General features: G+C 41.2%; 1 protein-coding gene across 2 annotated transcripts in view; it reads left to right on the forward strand.

The window, feature by feature from the left end:
• The window catches only part of LOC132404018 (aldehyde dehydrogenase, mitochondrial-like), a 55,932-nt gene extending 36,157 nt beyond the window's left edge, over positions 1–19,775 (forward strand). For both annotated transcript variants that reach the window (XM_059987970.1, XM_059987968.1), the window contains 6 exons: positions 4,941–5,043; positions 5,707–5,891; positions 7,717–7,881; positions 13,439–13,596; positions 17,966–18,080; positions 19,132–19,775. In XM_059987970.1, the coding sequence (XP_059843953.1) occupies positions 4,941–5,043; positions 5,707–5,891; positions 7,717–7,881; positions 13,439–13,596; positions 17,966–18,080; positions 19,132–19,164 (759 nt within the window). In that variant the 3' untranslated portion in view covers positions 19,165–19,775. The remainder of the gene's footprint in view (positions 1–4,940; positions 5,044–5,706; positions 5,892–7,716; positions 7,882–13,438; positions 13,597–17,965; positions 18,081–19,131) is intronic.
• Positions 19,776–20,474: the final 699 nt, after the last annotated feature.

Raw genomic sequence — 20,474 nt, forward strand, 5'->3', positions numbered from 1 at the left:
GGTGGGAAGATTTGAAGAACCAGCCCATGCAGCAGGTTCCCTCCCCCCTCCATGTCACTAATGTAATCCAAGGGAAGGGCAAGCGCCAATACAGCTTGGCACCAATGTTATTGCAGAGGTTGCCAGAGTGAAGTTGTAAACAACATCAAACTGCCTTAGGAACCCCAGCTCTGGATTTCTTCCTCTGGGTTTAATCCCAAAGCCTTTCCCATGGCTCAAAGCAACTAGCTTTGAAGTGCTAGTGGTCTGCCTTTGCCCCTTTGCTTGTTGATAGAAACAGTTCCGCTGGGCTTAGTAGCTAAGCCACACGTGAAGGCCAAGAGTTAGACTTGGTTGTCAGAGGCTATTAGAGTCACATGCCATTTAGAGTAGTTTATAAGTAGTGGGAACTTATCCCTCATTACCACCCCCTACTATGACAACCTTAGGAACCACTACATCATATAACACCGTGCATAATGATGATTGTAAGACTCTTAAATAAATAGTCATAATGAATAATTCAGTAAAATAGTTGCCACTACATTTAGAAATCCATATTTTAGAAACACGTGTTCTGCAATAAATACTTATAGATTGTAACTAAATGCTTAAACAATCCTCATTGATGAATCAGAAGTGAAAAGGGGGAGCAATTTCAAGTTCCTAGGTGTCAACATCTCTGAAGATCTATCCTGGGCCCAACGTATCTGTGCAGTTACAAAAATGACACAACAGCAGCTATGTTTTATTAGGCGTTTAAAGAGATTTGGTATGTCACCAAGGACACTTGCAATTCTCTGCAGATGTTCCAAGGACAGCATTCTAACTGGCTGCATCACCATCTGGGTTGGGAGGGGGGCTATTGCGCAGGATTGAAATAAGCCACACAAAGTTGTGAAAGACAGCTCCATCATGGGCACAAGCCTCCCCAGTATCCAGGACATCTTCAAAGAGCAATGCCACAAAAGATAGCATCCATTATTAAGGACCCCCATTACCCAGGACATGCCTTCTTCTCATTGCTTCCATCAGGGAGGAGGTACAGGAGCCTGAAGGCACACACTCAGTGATTCAGGAACAGCTTCTTCCCCACCGCCATCTGAATTCTGAACCCATGAACACTATCTCACTACATTTTTTCCTCTCTTTTTGCACCACTTATTTAATTTAACATGTGTATACAAACATTTTAATTTACAGTTTTTATTATTATGTATTGCAGTGTTGGAAGGTGGGTTGAGATACAAGTCTATCAATGGAGGTATAAGACACTCCTTCCCTCCACTACCTTGGGCAAGGTGTAGCAGCTGCTGAAACCCTAATCAGGATTAGGAGCAGGTAGTGGATGGCTGTATGAGAAGCTGGTGCATATCATAAGACCTAGTTATGCGACCACTGACACCAAGCAGACAATCTCTGAAGAGTATTGATAATAATTGAGGTCACCCGTCTTGTAAAGGCACTGTCCAGAAAAAGGCAATGGCAAGTAACTACTGTAGGAAAAATTTGCCAAGAACAATTCTTCAGCGGTTTGATCAGGGCACAACTGCACAAGCAGGTGGACGTCAGCCAGTGAGAAGAGTTTAAAGGGAGATGGTTATTTCTTCAGCGGTTTGATCAGGGCACGACTGCAAGCACGTGGACGTCAGCCAGTGAGAAGAGTTTAAAAGGAGATGATTATTTCTTCAGCGGTTTGATCAGGGCACAACTGCACAAGCACGTGGACGTCAGCCAGTGAGAAGAGTTTAAAGGGAGATGGTTATTTCTTCAGCGGTTTGATCAGGGCACGACTGTGCAAGCACGTGGACGTCAGCCAGTGAGAAGAGTTTAAAGGGAGATGGTTATTTCTTCAGCGGTTTGATCAGGGCACGACTGTGCAAGCACGTGGACGTCAGCCAGTGAGAAGAGTTTAAAAGGAGATGATTATTTCTTCAGCGGTTTGATCGGGGCACAACTACGCAAGCACGTGGACGTCAGCCAGTGAGAAGAGTTTAAAGGTAGATGGTTACTTCTTCAGCGGTTTGATCGGGGCACGACTGTGCAAGCACGTGGACGTCAGCCAGTGAGAAGAGTTTAAAGGGAGATGGTTATTTCTTCAGCGGTTTGATCGGGGTACGACTGTGCAAGCACATGGACGTCAGCCAGTGAGAAGAGTTTAAAGGGAGATGGTTATTTCTTCAGCGGTTTGACCAGGGCACGACTGTGCAAGCACGTGGACGTCAGCCAGTGAGAAGAGTTTAAAGGGAGATGGTTATTTCTTCAGCGGTTTGATCGGGGTACGACTGTGCAAGCACGTGGACATCAGCCAGTGAGAAGAGTTTAAAGGGAGATGGTTATTTCTTCAGCGGTTTGATCAGGGCACGACTGTGCAAGCACGTGGACGTCAGCCAGTGAGAAGAGTTTAAAGGGAGATGGTTATTTCTTCAGCGGTTTGATCGGGGTACGACTGTGCAAGCACGTGGACGTCAGCCAGTGAGAACAGTGAGAAGAGTTTAAAGGGAGATGGTTACTTCTTCAGCGGTTTGATCGGGGCACGACTGTGCAAGCACGTGGACATCAGCCAGTGAGAAGAGTTTAAAAGGAGATGATTATTTCTTCAGCGGTTTGATTGGGGCACAACTATGCAAGCACGTGGACATCAGCCAGTGAGAACAGCGAGAAGAGTTTAAAGGGAGATGGTTATTTCTTCAGCGGTTTGATCATAGGCAGGAAAAGGGAGGACGTCCTGAAATCAGACTACAGAGAGTTAGGAAAGAAGTTGAGAAACAGGACCACAAAGGTAGTAATCTCAGGATTACTGCCTGTGCCACATGACAGTGAATATAGGAATAGAGTGAGGTGGAGGATAAATGCGTAGCTGAGGGATTGGAGCAGGGGGTAGGGATTAAAATGTCTGGATCATTGGGACCTCTTTTGGGGCAGGAGTGACCTGTACAAAAAGGATGAGTTGCACTTGAATCCCAGAGGAACTAATACCCTGGCAGGCAGGTTTTTTAAGGCTACTGGGGAGAGTTTAAACTAGGATTGCTGAGGGGTGGGAACCAAACTGAAGAGATGGAGGAAGAGGTGATTGGCTCACAAATAGAGAAAGCTTAGAGACAGTATGAGAGGGAGGATAGGCAGGTGATAGAGAAGGATGCACTCAGACCGATAGTGTGAAATGTGTATATTTTAATGCAAGGAGTGTTGTGAACAAAGCAGATGAGCTTAGAGTGTGGATCAGCACTTGGAGCTATGAGTTGTGGCCATTACAGAGACTTGGATGGCTCAGGGGCTGGAATGATTACTTCAAGTGCCAGGCTTTAGATGTTTCAGAAAGGACAGGGAGGGAGCCATAAAAAGTGGAGGTGTGGCACTGCTGAGCAGAGGTAGTGTCACGGCTGCAGAAAAGGGGGAAGACATGGAGGGATTGTCTACTGAGTGTGGGTAGAAGTTAGGAACAGGAAGGGGTCAATAACACTACTGGGTACTTTTTATAAGCCACACAATAGTAACAGGGACATCAAGGAGCAGATAGGGAGACAGATTCTGGAAAGGTGTTGTGGTGGGAGATTTTAATTTCCCAAATATTGATTCCCAAATATCTCCCTAGAGTGAGGGGTTTAGGTGGGGTGGAGTTAGGTGTGTTCAAGAAGGTTTCTTGACACAATACATAGATAAGCCTACAAGAGGAGAGGCTGTACTTGATCTGGTATTGGGAAATGAACCTGGTCAGGTGTCAGATCTCTCAGTAGGTGAGCATTTTGGAGATAGTGATCACAATTCAGTCTCCTTTAGCATAGCATTGGAGAGAGATAGGAACAGACAAGTTAGGAAAGCATTTAATTGGAGTAAGGGGAAATATGAGGCTATCAGGCAGGAACTTTGAAGCATAAATTGGGAACAGATGTTCTCAGGAAAGTATATGGAAGAAATGTGGCAAATGTTCAGGGGATATTTGTGTGGAGTATTGCAGAGTTATATTCCAATGAGACAAGGAAAGGATGGTAAGGTATGGGAACCATGGTGTACAAATGCTGTTGGAAATCTAGTCAAGAAAAGAAGAGCTTACGGAAGATGCAAAAAACTAGGTAATGATAGGGATCTAGAAGATTATAAAAAATCTGGCAAATGTTCAGAGGATATTTTCATGGAGTTCTGCATAGGTACATTCCAATGAGACAGGGAAAGGATGGTGGGGTACAGGAACCATAGTGTACAAAGGCTGTTGTAAATCCAGTCAAGAAGAAAAGAAGAGCTTATGAAAGGTTCAGAAAACTAGGTAATGATAGAGATATAGAAGATTATAAGGCTAGCAGGAAGGAGCTTAAGAAAGAAATAAGGAGAGCCAGAAGGGGCCATGAGAAGGCCTTGGCAGACAGGATTAAGGAAATCCCCAAGGCATTCTACAAGTATGTGAAGAGCAAGAGGATAAGACATGAGAGAGTAGGACCAATCAAGTGTGATATTGGAAAAATGTACATGGAACTGGTGAAGATAACAAAGGTATTTAATGAATACTTCAGTATTCATCACGGAAACGGATCTTGGCAATTGTAGGGATGACTTACAGTGGACTGAAAAGCTTGAGCATGTAGATATTAAGAAAGGATGTGCTGGAGCTTTTGGAAAGCATCAAGTTGGATAAGTCGCCGGGACCGGATGAGATGTATCCCAGGCTATTGTGGGAGGTGAAGGAGGAGATTTCTGAGCATCTGATGATGATCTTTGCATCATCAATGGGGATGGGAGAGGTTCTGAGAGGCAGGATTTGTGAACATTTGGGGAGGCATAATATGATGAGGAATTTTCAGCATGGCTTTGTAAAAGGCAGGTAATGCCTTAATGTATTATGTATGTAATACAGTACATATTGTATTGCTCAATATGTAATATATTGTTTCTTGAACAATTATTATACTTTTTTTTTAAATCTCCTTTAGGCAGAAGTTTAAATCTTTTTTTGTGATCTCTTGTAGGTTGGCCATCTGATCCAACAGGCTGCAGGAAAAAGTAATTTGAAAAAGGTGACATTAGAGCTGGGAGGGAAAAGTCCTAACATTATATTTTCTGATGCTGATGGTAAGAATTGCTACTTAACTTGCAAATTGAACAATTTCACATTAGTGATTACATTGGATCAGTGTGTAGGAAGGAGGGAGAAAAATCCACGTTCAGTCTCATTCTGCTTTTTTTTTAGTGTTAAAGCCAAGCAAGTTTACAATAAACTTTGTCAGGGTAAAAGCTGTAACAGTAAGTCTGTTATATAGGGAAAAATGCTCAATATTTAGCTGGCCAGCAGCTTCTGTGAAGGCAGAAACAGTGTTTCGTGGTCTTTGAAATAAAAAGTGATCAATCTGACATGTTAACAAAACTTTGTGTGCAAATACATTTTAAAATATTTAATGTTGTATTTTTCAAATGAAAAATAAAGATGAAAATTTCTCTTTGCTTTCTCTTCTAAAAATTTCTGAGCTTCTAATGCTATTAATTCAAACTGGTCCTAAGTAAAGATCCATTATGAAAAGCGGTATTTATTCCCCACTTTTGTAAGGTGTTAGCATTGTGAAGGAAAATTAGAAGGTAATTGATCTTGGAAAAGGTCTTGCTAGATTCTGAGAACTAATATCTTACTTGTTCTGTGTTTCGTTCTTTCAGTGGAAAATGACAATTGTTTTCAGTTTTCTTCCCTCCTAGCAAATGCTTATTTAAAAATATTCAAACTGATTTTACTCCATTCTCCAGTGAACTACGCAGTTGAGGAGGCCCATGCAGCTCTGTTCTTCAACCAAGGGCAATGCTGCTGTGCTGGATCACGCACTTACGTTCAAGAATCTGTGTACGATGAATTTGTAGAGAAGAGTGTGGAAAGAGCAAAACTTCGTACTGTGGGAAATCCATTTGACGCCAGGAATGAGCAAGGACCACAGGTAACACAAGGGATTCTGCAGATGCTGGAAATCCAAAGTAACTCACACAACATGCTGGAGGAACTCAGCAGGTCAGGCAACGTCTATGGAAATGAATAGACATCGATGTTTTGGGCAGAGACCGTTCTTCTTTATAGGAAATCAATAACTTGTTCCATTAATCTGCTATGTTTTCCTCTATTTTATTTTTTTATAAAATGATTGGTTCCTTAAGGTTGTTATATTCAATACTCCCAATGGCATGCACTCAAATAGCCTCTGACAACCAAGTCCAGCTCTTGTGCTTCACGTGTAACTTAGCTACTAAGCCCAGTGGAACCATTTCTACTAACGAGAAGGGGCAAAGGCAGGTTACTGGAGCCTTAAAACCAGTTATTCCGGGTCATGGTTGGCAGCTCATCTAGAAGGAAAACTTTGATCTCAAACCTCTGCTGCCTTGCAGCTATGCCCACTCATGGGGAAGGCTTCGGGAGTAAACCCCAAGGGAAAAATCCAGAGCTGGAGTCCCTAAGGTAGTCCTACATTGAACTCAATGCTGACTGGCAACTCCTGCGATGCTGCTGGTACCAAACTGCATCGGTCCCTTTAGATTCATCAGATACATGGAGCAGAGCAGCTTGCTACATGGGCCACAGCTTACTGGTACTGCCTGGGCTTGCATACCTACACAGCTGGGATGCAATATTCATGGTCAAATCTGACCGATGGAGGCTGTCAAATCAAATCAAATCAAAAATGAATACAACCACAAAATGCTTTATGCTGTGAAAAGATCATATACCAGTAAACTTTCTGATGTTAACCCTTCTGAAACCTCGAAGAAGTTCATACCTCAGTATAGGCCACCTCCAGTCACTGCCCTGCATACCTAGTTCACACAGGTGTTTACACCAACCTCAGCCATGCTGTTGTGTGAATCATTGTCCTTAGGTGTGTTAACGATGAAGCCATAATAGAGAAATGTATTTATGAGGAGGAAATTCAGTGGAATAATTTGTGTTTGATGTGACTGATGGTTATCCATTTGCAAACTGGCAAAATTCTTAATCGGGAAGAAAAGATATTTAAAAGCTTGGTGCCTCAGGAAGGAAGGATGCATCATTAAAGACCCTCATCAACCAGGACAAGCCCTCTTCATTACTTCCTTCTTGTAACTTTTAAAGTCTTGCACTGTACTGTTGCCACAGCATAACGAAGTTCACACATATGTCAAACATTCTGATTATGAGATACCTTTATTGCTGGAATTACCAGCTAACTCTTGCCATCTGAATTTGCAAGTGAATTTGTACATTCTCCCTGTGACCACGTGAGTTTCCTCTGGATGCTGTGGTTTCCTCCCACAGCCCAGAGACGTACTGGTTGGCAGGTTAATTAGTCATTGTAAATTGTCCTGTGATTAGGATTAAATTGGGGGATTGCAGGGTGGCGTGGCTCAGAAGGCTGGCAGGCCTATTTCGCGCTGTATCTCAATAAATAAAAGTTTAAAAATAAATTAAAAGTCTTTGTTTAGAAACAAACTTGGTGCCAAAGGAATTTAACTCTGTCTACATATGAGATGAGAAAATACAGGGAAAGAAGATGTTAAATTAAAAATAATCATTGTATCCACACAAAAAAAAACTTATTCATTTCACTTGGACATTAAAATGTAAGTAGTTCAATATTCTTAATTAAGATTATTTGCCATAAACCTTTACGTATATTAGGAATTTGCTGTTGGTGTGTTATGACTTGCAACAAAGCATTTAGTTTTGGCCATTCGCGTTGGTCACTGGAACCCCTGAGTAAAACAACTATTAGCACCAAATTATGTTTGTTATAGGTGGACGAAGAACAATTCAACAAGGTTCTGGGATATATTACCACTGGAAAGAAAGGAGGAGCAAAGTTACTTTGTGGAGGTGGAGTGGCAGCAGATCGTGGGTATTTTATCCAGCCAACTGTGTTTGGAGATGTGAAAGACGAAATGATCATTGCTAGAGAGGAGGTAAGGCTATACTCCCAGCTGTTATGTTTCACTAACCAGCAAATTTTACTTTAAGTATTATTTTTCCAGTTTTAGTCGGTTGTAGCATTTGAGTTGAAAGACTACTTTCAATCTGATGTGTCCTCTTCTTTTGTCGTATCCTTACACAAACTATATTACCTGCTTTAGGCACCACACTTCCCTCTTCAACTTCATAGTGGTGTGAGGGGGAAGGGGAGTTGTCACTTATTATTCACTTCTTTGGTTCAGATTTCCATATCAGATGACAAACATGTAATCTCTGTTGGATGAGATGATTTAGGATGAGATGTTAAAACTGAGGTAACTTTTGGCTCTGTAAAAAGAGCCCTAAGCACTACAGAGATAAACTGTGTAATATTTCAATTTTCTAAGTTTTTTACATGTATTTTTTGAGATTTAGGTGCTTTGAGATATAACTAATAAAATAATTTTGTGGTTTATTTGGATTTTTGAAAGATTGTTCTATTTGAGCTAGAGCAGGAGGAGTTGAGAACTCCACCATGGATGGTCCCAAGCTTAGCTGCAAAAGGAAGAGGATTGGGAATGGGGCTAGCATCCCATCCTACAAAAAAACAGAGCTACAGAAACCAACAGAAGCTCCAAACACCTCATCCCTGAGAGAGGAAGGATCTTGGCCTAGAAGATAAATAGATGGGCTACAACTGGACTTGAAAGATTGGCCTAGGAGACAGGACTCTGGCGAGCTGCTGTTGGTGGCTCACGCCCCAGTACTGGTGTCAGGCTTAAGAAGGAGGAGGAATAGTTGGGGTAAATTGTGAATTGGTTGTTGGACAGAGATTGAGGGAACAAACAGACGGTTTACAAGTTGGTGACTGTGAGTAGGGGTGTACTGTAGGGATCGGCTTTTGAGCTAAATGTGATCCATATCAACAATGTTGCTCCGGGCCAAATATCATCTGTCAAAGTTTATTAGTACAAAGCAAATGGAATTTGGACCAGGAAGAATATAAAGAGGCTGCAAAGCGATATAGGTAATTTGAACAACTGGGCAGGAATGGAGCAGATACAGTTTAATGTGGGAAAATGTGAAATCATCCACATTTTTCATTATCCTCATTTTACTCTGAGATTGACAGAGTACGTTCAAATGGACCCACATGTGCTTTGGAACAAGTCATTGGAAACTATTTGGTGGCAGCAATTGATTATGAAACCAGATGGTATGTTGGCCTTTACAAGAGAATTTGAGTACAGGAGTAAAGACGTCTTTGTGCAGTTATACAGGGTAAGAATAAATATGATGTATTATGTACAGCTTAGGTCACCTTGCATTCAAAAGAATAAATGCACTAAACTGACTCCAGGGATAGTAAATTTGCCAGGTGAAGAAAGAGTGACCAGACTAGGCTTGTAAGAATTAAGAGTTTTAAAGAATGCGAGGAGATTTCAATGAAAGCGACCAAATGCCGGTGGATCTAGGAGGTAAGAATCAGAGGTTATCTCAGAATAAGAGGTAGGCCATATAGGACAGATCCTGTGGAAGCTCAGGACAAAGTTTGTTAGGTTTCTGAGTATTAGGGGACTTTGAAGATACAGGATTGCTGAAAGCGACACTGAGGAAGATCACCTTTGGACTTGGAATGGTGGAGCAAGGTTGAAAGGCCAAATAATCTATTCCTGATGTTTTTTGTAATCAAACATCATTCTGCCAGCTTGCTAGTGACTATTGATTTCTCTGTGGTAGGGGTTCATGGTATAAAAAAGATTGGGAACTCTAGCCCTATGTTAACAATTTCTGGGCTGTGGAGAGCTGTGCATGCAACAAATAGAGACAGATAACAGCCTGCATCGTATCCAATAGGCAGTGATGAGAGAGACCATAAGCTCAGTGCCATATGACAAAATGTAGTATAGTTGCTTCCAGATTCAGTAATGGCCTGTACTCATCATATCAGCCATGGTATAGCTGTGACCCCTAGCCCTAGCTCACACCAATTCACACAGTTAACAGTTTCCCCTCTCATAGAGTCATAGAACACTACAGCACAGAAGGCACCATTTGGCCCAGCTAGTCTGTGCCAAACCATTAATCTGCTTTGTCCCATCCATAGCCTTCCATACCTTTGCCTTCCATGTACCTGTCCAAATTTCTCTTGGTTGTTCAAATGACCCCACATCCACCACTTGCCTGGCAGCTCATTCCACACTCTCACCACCCTCTGAGTGAAGAAGCTCCCTCTCATGTTCCCCTTAAATATATTACATTTCACCTTTCACCTATAACCTATTGCCTCTAGTTGTAGTTTCAGCAAACCTAGTGGGGAAAAAAGCCTACTTGCACTTACTCTATCTGTACCCCTCATAATTTTGTATACCTCTATCAAATCTCCCCTCAATCTTCTATGTTCTAGGGAAAAGAACCTATATTCTAACACTTTTTACAACTTTAACATAAGATTCTAAGTCCTGTACTGATTACATTGATTTATGAAGGCCATTCTTTACAACCCTGTGATGACACTTTCAAGGAATTAATGGACCTGTATTCCCAGATCCTTCTGTTCTACCACACTTCTCTGTGCCTATTATTTACCATATAAGACCTACCCTGGTTAATCCTTCCAAAGTTCAGCTCCTCACATTAGTCTGCATCAAATTCCATCTGCCATTTTTCAGCTTATTTTTCCAGCTGGTCCAGAGCCTGCTGCAAACTTTGATAGCCTTCCTCGCTCTCCGCTATGCCCACAATCCTGGTGTCATCTGCAAATTTGCTGATCCGGATGAGCACATTATCATCCAGTTCATTAATGTAGATGACAAACAACACCGATCTCTGCAGCACACCACTAGCCACAGGCTTACAATCAGAGAGGCAGCCATCTACAACCACTCTCTTGCTTCTGCCACAAAGCCAATTTACTATTTCGTCTCAAATGCCAAGCGACTGAATCTTCTTGACCTACCTTCCACTTGGGACTTTGTCAAAGGCCTTACTAAAGTCAATGTAGACAATATCCACTACATTTACTTCATCAACTTTTCTGGTAACTCAAAAACTCTCAAACTCGACTTACCATGCACAAAGCCATGTTGACTATCCCTAATAAGTCCCTATCTATCCAAATACTATATATCTGCTCCCTTAGAATACCTTACAATAACTTTCCCACTACTGAGTCAGGCTCACCAGCCTATAATTTCCTCAGTTATTCTTAAAGAACAAAAAACATTAGCTATCATCTAATCCTCTGGCACATTACCCATGGCTAAGGGTGTTTTAAATATTTTTGCTAGGGCCCCTGCAATTTCTACACTAGCCTCCTACAGGGTCCAAGGGAACACATTTCAGTCCCTGGTGATTTATCCACGTTAATTTGCCTCAAGACAGCAATCTGTATGGGGTCTATGAAATCTGAATCAGGTCCATGACCTCACTGCTACATTGCCTCACTCCTATAGAAACTTGGACCGCCTCCCAAGTAAATATAAATAGAAAAAATCCATTCAAGATCTCCTCCATCTTTTTTAGCTCCAGGCATAGATTACCACTCTGATCTTCCGAAGGACCAATTTTGTCCCTCTCGCTCATTTTGCTCTTAATATACCTGTAGAAAAAGCTCAAAGCTTCATTTTATTGTCGAAGTATGCATGTACAATGCAACTCTAATATTCATCTTCTCCAGATTACATGAAATACAGAAAAAACACGTGAATCATTGAAAGAAAATACATCAACTCCCTTCATCTCATGAAAAGGAAAAAGAAACAAAACTCGCAAACTCCCAAACCCACCACCCCCTCCGTCGTGCAAAAAAACTTAACAGATTGCCCACACCGATAACAGCAGCTGGAACACTAAACTCCAAATCCCTCAACCCATTCCTCACATAAAAACCAACAGATCACCCACCCAGATGGCAATCAGAACATCAAAAACCCCAAACCCCAACCCCCACACTCACAAAAAGGACAACAACATCAAACCCCAATCCCCTCCCTCGCAAATAAGAACAGTGCCAACAGCACCAAAACCCTGCCAACTCTCACTCATACATGCAAAAGGTAAGAGAAGAGCCACACAGAAAAAATTCACAGAAACATCAGACCCCTAATCCCCCACCTGTCCCTCGCACAAAAAAAACACGTCACCCGCCTGGAACCCCAACCCGCCAATTGACAACTAGAAAGAAAACACAGAAAATTGAAGGAGAGCAATACAAACTACAGTCCAATAATCACATAAATCTCAGAATTTTGAGAACATCCTCCCATCAAAACTGAGGAGATCTGCTACTGAACGTAAAGAACAACCGCTGGCCTGTGGCCTTCCGATAGCAGCCGATCCGGCTACAAACCACCATCGGCCCATGGCCTCCATGGTAAGCGACCACTGGCCTGATCCGCATTCGCGTTGATACTTCATCCTTCCTCGATGGTTTGAAATGGAGTCAATCAGGGCCCCAACTCTGTTCTTCTTCATAAGGCAGCTCGTGCTCTTGCTCTTGGTCCTTTCTGGGGATAGCAGAGTGTCAGATCACTCGATCAAACTCCAAACTGCATGTCACAGGCTCCAACAGTCTCTGAAACACAAACACACTAAAAGAACAAGCAGAAGGTAAATAAAGAGTGAAATAATTGGAGATTGGTGATCTGGAAGATTCACCTGAGAAATCGTTGTTTGTTGGCACCATCTTAGGATTCTCCTTCACTATTTCTGCTAGAGCAACCTCATGTCTTCTTTTGTCCCTCCTGATTTCCTCTTACATTTCTTGTACTCAAGTACTTCATTTGTTCCTACCTGCAGATACTTGCTGTTCACCTCCTCCCTTTTCTTAACCACAGTCTCAATATCTGCTGATAGGAACATACAAATACTGTACTCTCAAAATTTCACTTTTGAAGGCCTCCCATTTACCAAGTACACCTTTGCCAGAAAACAGTTCGTCTCAATCCACACTTCGATTGGATAGGTTTGGAATTTAATCCTTGGAACTTAGAAGATTGAGGGGAGATTTGATAGAGATGCACAAAACTATCAGGGGTATGGACAGGGTAAATACAAGCAGGCTTTTTCCACAGAGGTTGAGTGGGACTACAACTAGAGGTCATGGGTTAAGTGTGAAAGGTGGAATGTTTAATGGAACTTCTTCACTTGAGAGTGTGAAATGAGGTGCCAGTGCAAATGGTGCATGCAAGCTTGATTTCAGCATTTAAGAGAAGTTTGGATGGGCACATGGACAGAAGAGGTATGGAGGCCTATGGTCTGGGTGCAGGTCAGTGGCAGTATGCACTTTAAATGGTTTGGTACAGACTGCATGGGCCGAAGTGCCTGTTTCTGTGTTACATTTATCTATGACTACGACCTGCCAGATCCTTTCTGATACCATCAAAGCTGGCCCTTCTCCAACCTAGAATTTCAAATCAAAGACCAGACCTATCATTTTCCATCATTACCTTGAAACTAATGGCATTGCAGTCACTAAATGCAAAGTAATTTCTCTTATATACAAAGTTTCCTAAAAATCTATAAACTTATTAATTCAATTAATGTAAGTTTTTTTTTGTTTATTTGGAGATTTTTGGACCAGTGATGCAGATTCTGAAGTTTAAGACATTGGAAGAGGTAATCGAACGAGCAAACGATACCAAATATGGACTTGCAGCAGCAGTTTTCACCAATGATCTCAATAAGGCCAATTACGTCTCTCATGGTTTACGTGCAGGAACTGTCTGGTGAGTTTCCCTGTGTAAGCCCGAGACATCCCACTCTTAACTTTTGGATTTTTTCCCTTTTCTAAAATCAAATTGAATTTATTGTCATGTGCAGCAGTACATGCATGCACAGGTCAATGGAAAACTTACTTGCAGCAGCATTGTGGGCACAGTTAGATACACAATATTCAGAAGAAAAACATTATTTTCCTGAATGCCAAGGTAACCTAGAACAGCTGACTGTAAAATACCATCAAGAGCAGCTGTTCCTTAGATTAGTGTCTATTTTACTCAATTGTGGCCATGAGTTTTAAAAAGCTATTGAGGTACATGACTGCTGAGTCTTTTCTAATATCTGTGCCTGCTTTTCACTTGAACCTGAATTCTGTGAGACAGAAATGCCATTGCCTAGTTCTTCACAAAATGCTGGTGGAACGCAGCAGGCCAGGCAGCATCTATAGGGAGAAGCACTGTCGACGTTTTGGGCCGAGACCCTTCGTCAGGATGTCTCGGCCCGAAACAGCAACAGCGCTTCTCCCCATAGATGCTGTCTGACCTGCTGCATTCCACCAGCATTTTGTGTGTGTTGCTTGAATTTCCAGCATCTGCAGATTTCCTCATGATTGTCTAGTTCTTGTTGGTTATGGGAATGGTGGTGCAGGATAAGACCATGTGACCTCTCCAACCTGCCATACCATTCAATAAGGGCATAGCTGGTCTAATCTTTGACCTCAGTTTGATTTTTCTAATCCATTCCTGTTTTATTAACATTGGTCTACTATAGTTTTAAATATACTTACTGACGCACGGTATTCTGGGGAGAGAATTCCAGAAAAGAAATTCTTCCTCATCTGTAAGTTGTCTATTACTTGTCTCTCCCAGAACAACAAACATTCTCACCACCACCACCCTTTTAAACCTGCTAGAGTCTTATGAGTTTCAATCAGACCATTCAACCTTCTAATTTTCAGACAGTATGGCCAATTCCAATCAATCGTTATTGGAATGCCAGGAATCAATCCAGTGTATTTTCAGTGCACCACGTCGGATATATCTGCTTCAAAGTTCAAAGAACGTTTATTATCAAAGTAATAAGCAGTATATAATCCCAAGATTCATCTTCCCACAGTCTTTGAGGCAGTGGCTCAAATTCTGCATGAAACTCTAGGTTGCAATCTCAACAAACACTATATTTATAGGAAAACTTATTTTCTTCTCTATCTGCTTTGTAATTAGGTTTCCATTTGTATTCTCGATTACATATACCTAAAGTACGTAGTACATTTGTATTTCTTGTCAGGGCATTATTATGATTGCTTTGAAAACCAATCTTTAATTGTCTCACACCATTTATGAAATACTCTTACCTTTCTAATCTCCCTACTGAGTTAAATACTTTTCAATACCCTCGTCTTATAATAAAGGATTGTTTAGTTTGCAGTCTCCTTGAAAACTAATTAATTGCATTTTCTTTTAAAAAAGATTTTAAAATAATAATTTAATGTGCATTTCATCATGTCATCGGCCAGGGAGTATTCAAACTTACAGCATTCCATAAACATTACATTCCTCTTATCTTCATCCTTGTCTCATTCTTGCATTTGAACTTTGTAAGTTCCATCCTGTTGCCCCTGTTATCAAACATCCCCTCTGGCCATATAACACAAACACACTAGTAAGTTTTCTCCCCCAAGCCAGCAAAGCACCTTAGGATTTCATGTTATTTTACATTTTACAAAAGTTACAAATTCATAAAGACTTCAGGGTCACAGATATATTTCCACATGATCACTTTCTTGTTACCTGCCTGGCTTTTTTTTAAGAGAGAATATATTTGCTGTTTGCAAAATATTATGCACAGTTGTTTGGATTGGAAAATTCACTACTTTTCTGCAATTGTTAGAATAAAACAGGTGTCCCCCATTTTTTAAACGTTCACTTTACAACACCTCGCTGTTACGAAAGACCTACATTAGTTACCTGTTTTCACTAACAGAAGGTGTTTTCACTGTTACAAAAAAAAGGCAGCGTGCACCGAGCAGCCAGTCTCCTTGCCAGAAACCTCATTCTAGCCACCATAGCTTAAACACATGCCCGTGAGCATCTGTGTTTTATCTCGATTTATTTTGTGCATCCATTAGCAAGATGAGTTCTAAGGTATCAGAAAAGCCTAAGAGAGCGAGTAAGGGTGTTACACTTAGCGTAAAACTGGATGTAATTAAGCGTTTCGATCGTGGTGAACAAAGTAAGGACGTAATGAGTTTGGCTAAGGAGGCTGGGTTTGTGGAAAATGATGTTGAAGAGGTTTTGGCATCCCATGATCAAGAACTGAGAGATGAAGAGCTGATGAAGAAGAAAGGATAACAATTGAAACCGAACGCAGTAGCGAACGGCCCAAAAGTGAAGTCATCCAGGAACTTAACATGAAACAATTACGTGAGATTTTCGCTGCGATTGACAATGCTGAAATGATCGCAGAAAAGTATGACTTTAATTTTGAAAGGGTACGTAGGTTTAGGGCAGGGTTGCAGGATGGTTTGAGTGCTTACAAAGAACTGTATGATAGAAAAATGCGCGAGGCTAAGCAGTCAAGCATACTGTCGTTTTTCAAACCTTCAACATCAGCCACAGCAGACGACAAACCTCGACCTTCGACATCGAGGCAGGCAGACATAGAAGAAGATGACCTACCTGCCCTGATGGAAACGGACGACAATGAGATGACACCCCAGTCTCCCACCATCCCAACTCAGCCTAGCACACCATCAGTGTGCTCGCTGTCTTCCCAATTCCAATAAGTGAAACTACACTGTACATACATTATTTCTACTTTATATAGGCTGTGTATTTTTATGTGTTATTTGGTATGATTTGGCAGCTTCATAGCTTAAAGGTTATTGGAGAGACTGCTTCTGCCAAGAGTGCTTGCGCCAAGTGATTCTGCCAAAAGCGCTTCAGTTCAGTTAAGTTTCAGTTTATTGTCATTTAGAAACCACAAATGCAATGCAGTTAAAAAATGAGACAACGTTCTCCAGAATGATATCACAAAAGCACACGACAAAACAGACTACACCAGAAAATCCACATAACATTTGGCAATCCCCAGTCCAGAGTCTGCTGCATATTAATATCGCGCTACCATCTTAGCGCGTACCCCAGAAAGGAGCTCCAAATCCACCAGACAAAACAAGACTACCCAGACACACCAAGTCAAGAGACCAACTCTACCACCTAACAAACCAAAAACTAAAGCTACAAGACCTGCACAAAACCACATAGTTACATATAGTTATAGTTAACATATAGTTACAACAGTGCAGACAATACCATAATTGATAAGAAACAGACTATGAGCACAGTAAAAATAGTCCAAAGATGTTAAAAGACTATAAGTTCAAAAGAAACCAACACAGTTTCCACAAGTCCTCAGGGTCCTGACAGACTCGCCATCCCACGCCGGCGGCAGAAGGGAATACCCCTGCTATGGACTTCCAAGCCGCCGCTGGATTCAGCCTCGCAGATGCATCAAACAATGAAAGCTCCGTTGGACCCAGCCTCGCAGACGCAGCACACGGCGAAAGCGTCCCGACTGCAGCGGACTCCGAGTCCGTCGTACCTCCGAGCCTCCGACCACCCCCTCTGAGCACCATCCTCTGCCGAGAGCACAGCGACACCCCCGCCAGCGGCAATGCGAGCCCGAGGACTGGGGGCCTGCTCTTCTCAGCAGAGTCCCAGACCTCACAACAGCAGCAGCAACGAAGAAGGCCTTCCTGGAGATTTCCAGATGCTCCTCCGTGCTCCCATGTCTGTTTTTCATCAGCTTAGGATTGTGCACAGCACCCCGCTTAACAAATAACAGATATCAGCTCCGGAATAGCCGCTGCAAACTGCGTCGTGCCGCCATCTTGCCTTGGGCTTGCGTGCGATTTTCGCTATGGTGGACTGTGCTGCAATGATTGTAGAAAAGTATTCCTACTTTATATAGGCTGTGTATTTATCAGATCATTCCTGCTTTTATTATGTATTACTATTATTTTGGGTTTTATGTGTTATTTGACATGATTTGGTATTTTTTGGGTCTGCAAACACTCACAAATTTTTCCCATATAAATAAATGGTAATTGCTTCACTTTACGACATTCCGGCTTATGAACTATTTCATAGGAACGCTCTACCTTCGGATAGCGGGAGAAACCTGGATTGCGGAAATAATTTAATTACCTAGTATGGAAAAAAAATCCACACAGTATAAATAATCAAATTTATTTGTACTTCTGACATAGTCCAACAAAGTTTTGTTCATTAGAAAAGCACCAATTGGCAATAAAATATTTATTTTAAAGTTGATTTCCTAATTTGTACCTCTATTAACCACATCACCCTGCCACAGGATAAACTGCTATAATGTGATTGGAGCTCAGGCTCCATTTGGTGGATACAAAGCTTCTGGCATTGGGCGGGAACTTGGAGAGGACGGAATAGCAGCCTACACTGAAGTAAAGACTGTGAGTAATAAGTGTTAACAATGTAACCCCAGATTAGAATTTAATGAATATCAATGCAGTTTATGAAGTTTTTGATTTCCTTTTATATTTTTACCCCAAATCTTCTAGAATGTGCATGTTTATCTTTTTATATTTGATTATTCAGATTTTAAAGGTAACCGCTACTCTCCACTTCCTCAGTAATTTTCAACACATTAGTCTAATTACTTAACCTGTCAAGATATTTTTATATTCAATCCCTTATATAAAATATATAATATTTTATATCAATTATATTTTATTATATATTATATTTATATATTATATTAAAATATTATATTTTATTTTATATATATAATTTTTTTCAGAGACAAATACAAATAATGGGAGCAACATACAAGATGTTGTAGGAACTCAGCAGGTTACGCAGTGTCTCGGAGTCTGAGGCCCCCCCCCCCCCCTCAGTCAGAGTTGTCCTAGCTGTCTAGATGTGCAAACCTGGGCAGTATGATATTGAGAGCATGCTGTTGGCTATGTAGTAAGGTCCCCCTCTCCACGCATCTGATGAACCCAGAGGAACAGCAGAGACCGAGACAGTTTTATTTCAGGAGTTGCCAGTCAACATTGAACTCAATGTAGGACTGCATTAGGGATTGCAGCTCCGGATTTTTCCCTTGGGGGTTATCACTAAAGCCTTCCCCATGAGTGGGTATAGCTGAAAGGCAGCGGAGTTTGAGATCAAAGTTTTCCTTCTCCAAGATGAGCTGCCAACCACAGCTGATGAGCCCCATCTGCCCAAAGTGACTGGTTTTAAGGTGCCAGTAACCTGCCCCTTCTCCTATCAGTAGCAATGGTTCTGCTGGGTTTAGCAACTAAGCCACACGTGAAGGCCAGGAGCTGGACTTGGTTATCAGAGGCTATTTGAGGTGCACACCATTTGGAGCATTTTAATGAGTAGTGGGAGCTTGTCACCATAACCTCCCTAGTCCTTCAGGACTAATAATGGGAAATGGGTTTAAGGATGAATGCTGAGAGCTCTTTTCTCATAAATTAATATTTTCTTATTATTCAGGTGACAACCAAGGTTCCTCAGAAGAATTCTTAAACCCGCCTGCTGACTGACCCGCCTGTCGACTAACTTGAGTTGAACTTGTCGGCTTTTTAAGTACAGAATTCAAAAGGAAGTGCTGCATTTAAATTGTAACTTTAATCAAAGCCTGATTGTATACTCATCACATTAATTTTGATCTTAATCAATATAATTTTTTTCCTTGGCTAAGAGAAATGACATGGGATTTCTTCAAATATCTGGCAGGGAGTCTTGATTATGCTTACAGATAATATTACATATATGGGAATAAACAATTAGTGGGTGGTGGGCACATAATTCAGGATATTTTGTTGGAATTTGTTTGAGAGGATTACTACTAGACTCAAAATACTTTTGCAGTAAGGATGCTTCTGTTTTTCTTCTCTCTTGAAAATAATGTTAACATTAATGCTAATGTTAATATTCCATCAATATTTCAGAAGTATAACGGATTATAACGACTGCAGGGGTACCTTACATTTTGCATGTAATGACAAGATTGAATGCACATTTTTCCTTTTCTACTCACTAATTTTCTGCAGTGACTTACTGCTGTTTAGAAATTTGATTTAGATTTGAATATCAGAATCACTATGCAAAGTCAAATAAACCAAGTTTATTACTAATTTATTGACTTTTTACTCTGAATTAATGCTTTCCAGAGACGCTTCTTTATTTTTCTGATTTATTTCTCTTGTCACTACAGAGGATGGATGAATGATGGGGGACCCTCCATTGTGGCTTTGTAACACTCATTTCACAATCAGATTGTGTGTTCTAGTCCCACTTCACAGCTGGGATTTATTCTGCCACCCAAGTTTAGAAAAAAGGGAATACTATTCAGACTTGTTTGTGAGACATTAGATAAGAATGGTACAGTGTATTTAGGTTAATTTGGCCATTGGTTAATCAGGGCAGATGCTTATTTGGGACAATGCTTAAAGAACAAAAACATATTGAGAAAATAGGCAGGATACTCTTTATTTATGTGGGACACTATGCCGCTTAAATGGGCAAGAGACAGTCAGTCACATGCACTGGTTTAGCTGTTCGATAGACACTGCGCCATGCTTAAAGGGAACAGTTCTATCAGGAAAAGATGTGCTTGTGTTACGTGATCCATTTGGGCCAACAGAACCGATTCAAAAAGCATTCAAAAAACATTTTGAGACCCTTGCCAGGATGTCATGAAAAGATTTTGACATTAGCTGAAAAAAATTACCCTACTGGGCCAAATCTTAACTAACACCCCTCATAGTCAACTGGTAGAGATAACTGGAGTACCAAAATCTACACAAACAAGAGAAAATCTGCAGATGCTGGAA

Source organism: Hypanus sabinus, chromosome 13, assembly GCF_030144855.1.
Source record: "Hypanus sabinus isolate sHypSab1 chromosome 13, sHypSab1.hap1, whole genome shotgun sequence".
NCBI lineage: Eukaryota > Metazoa > Chordata > Chondrichthyes > Myliobatiformes > Dasyatidae > Hypanus > Hypanus sabinus.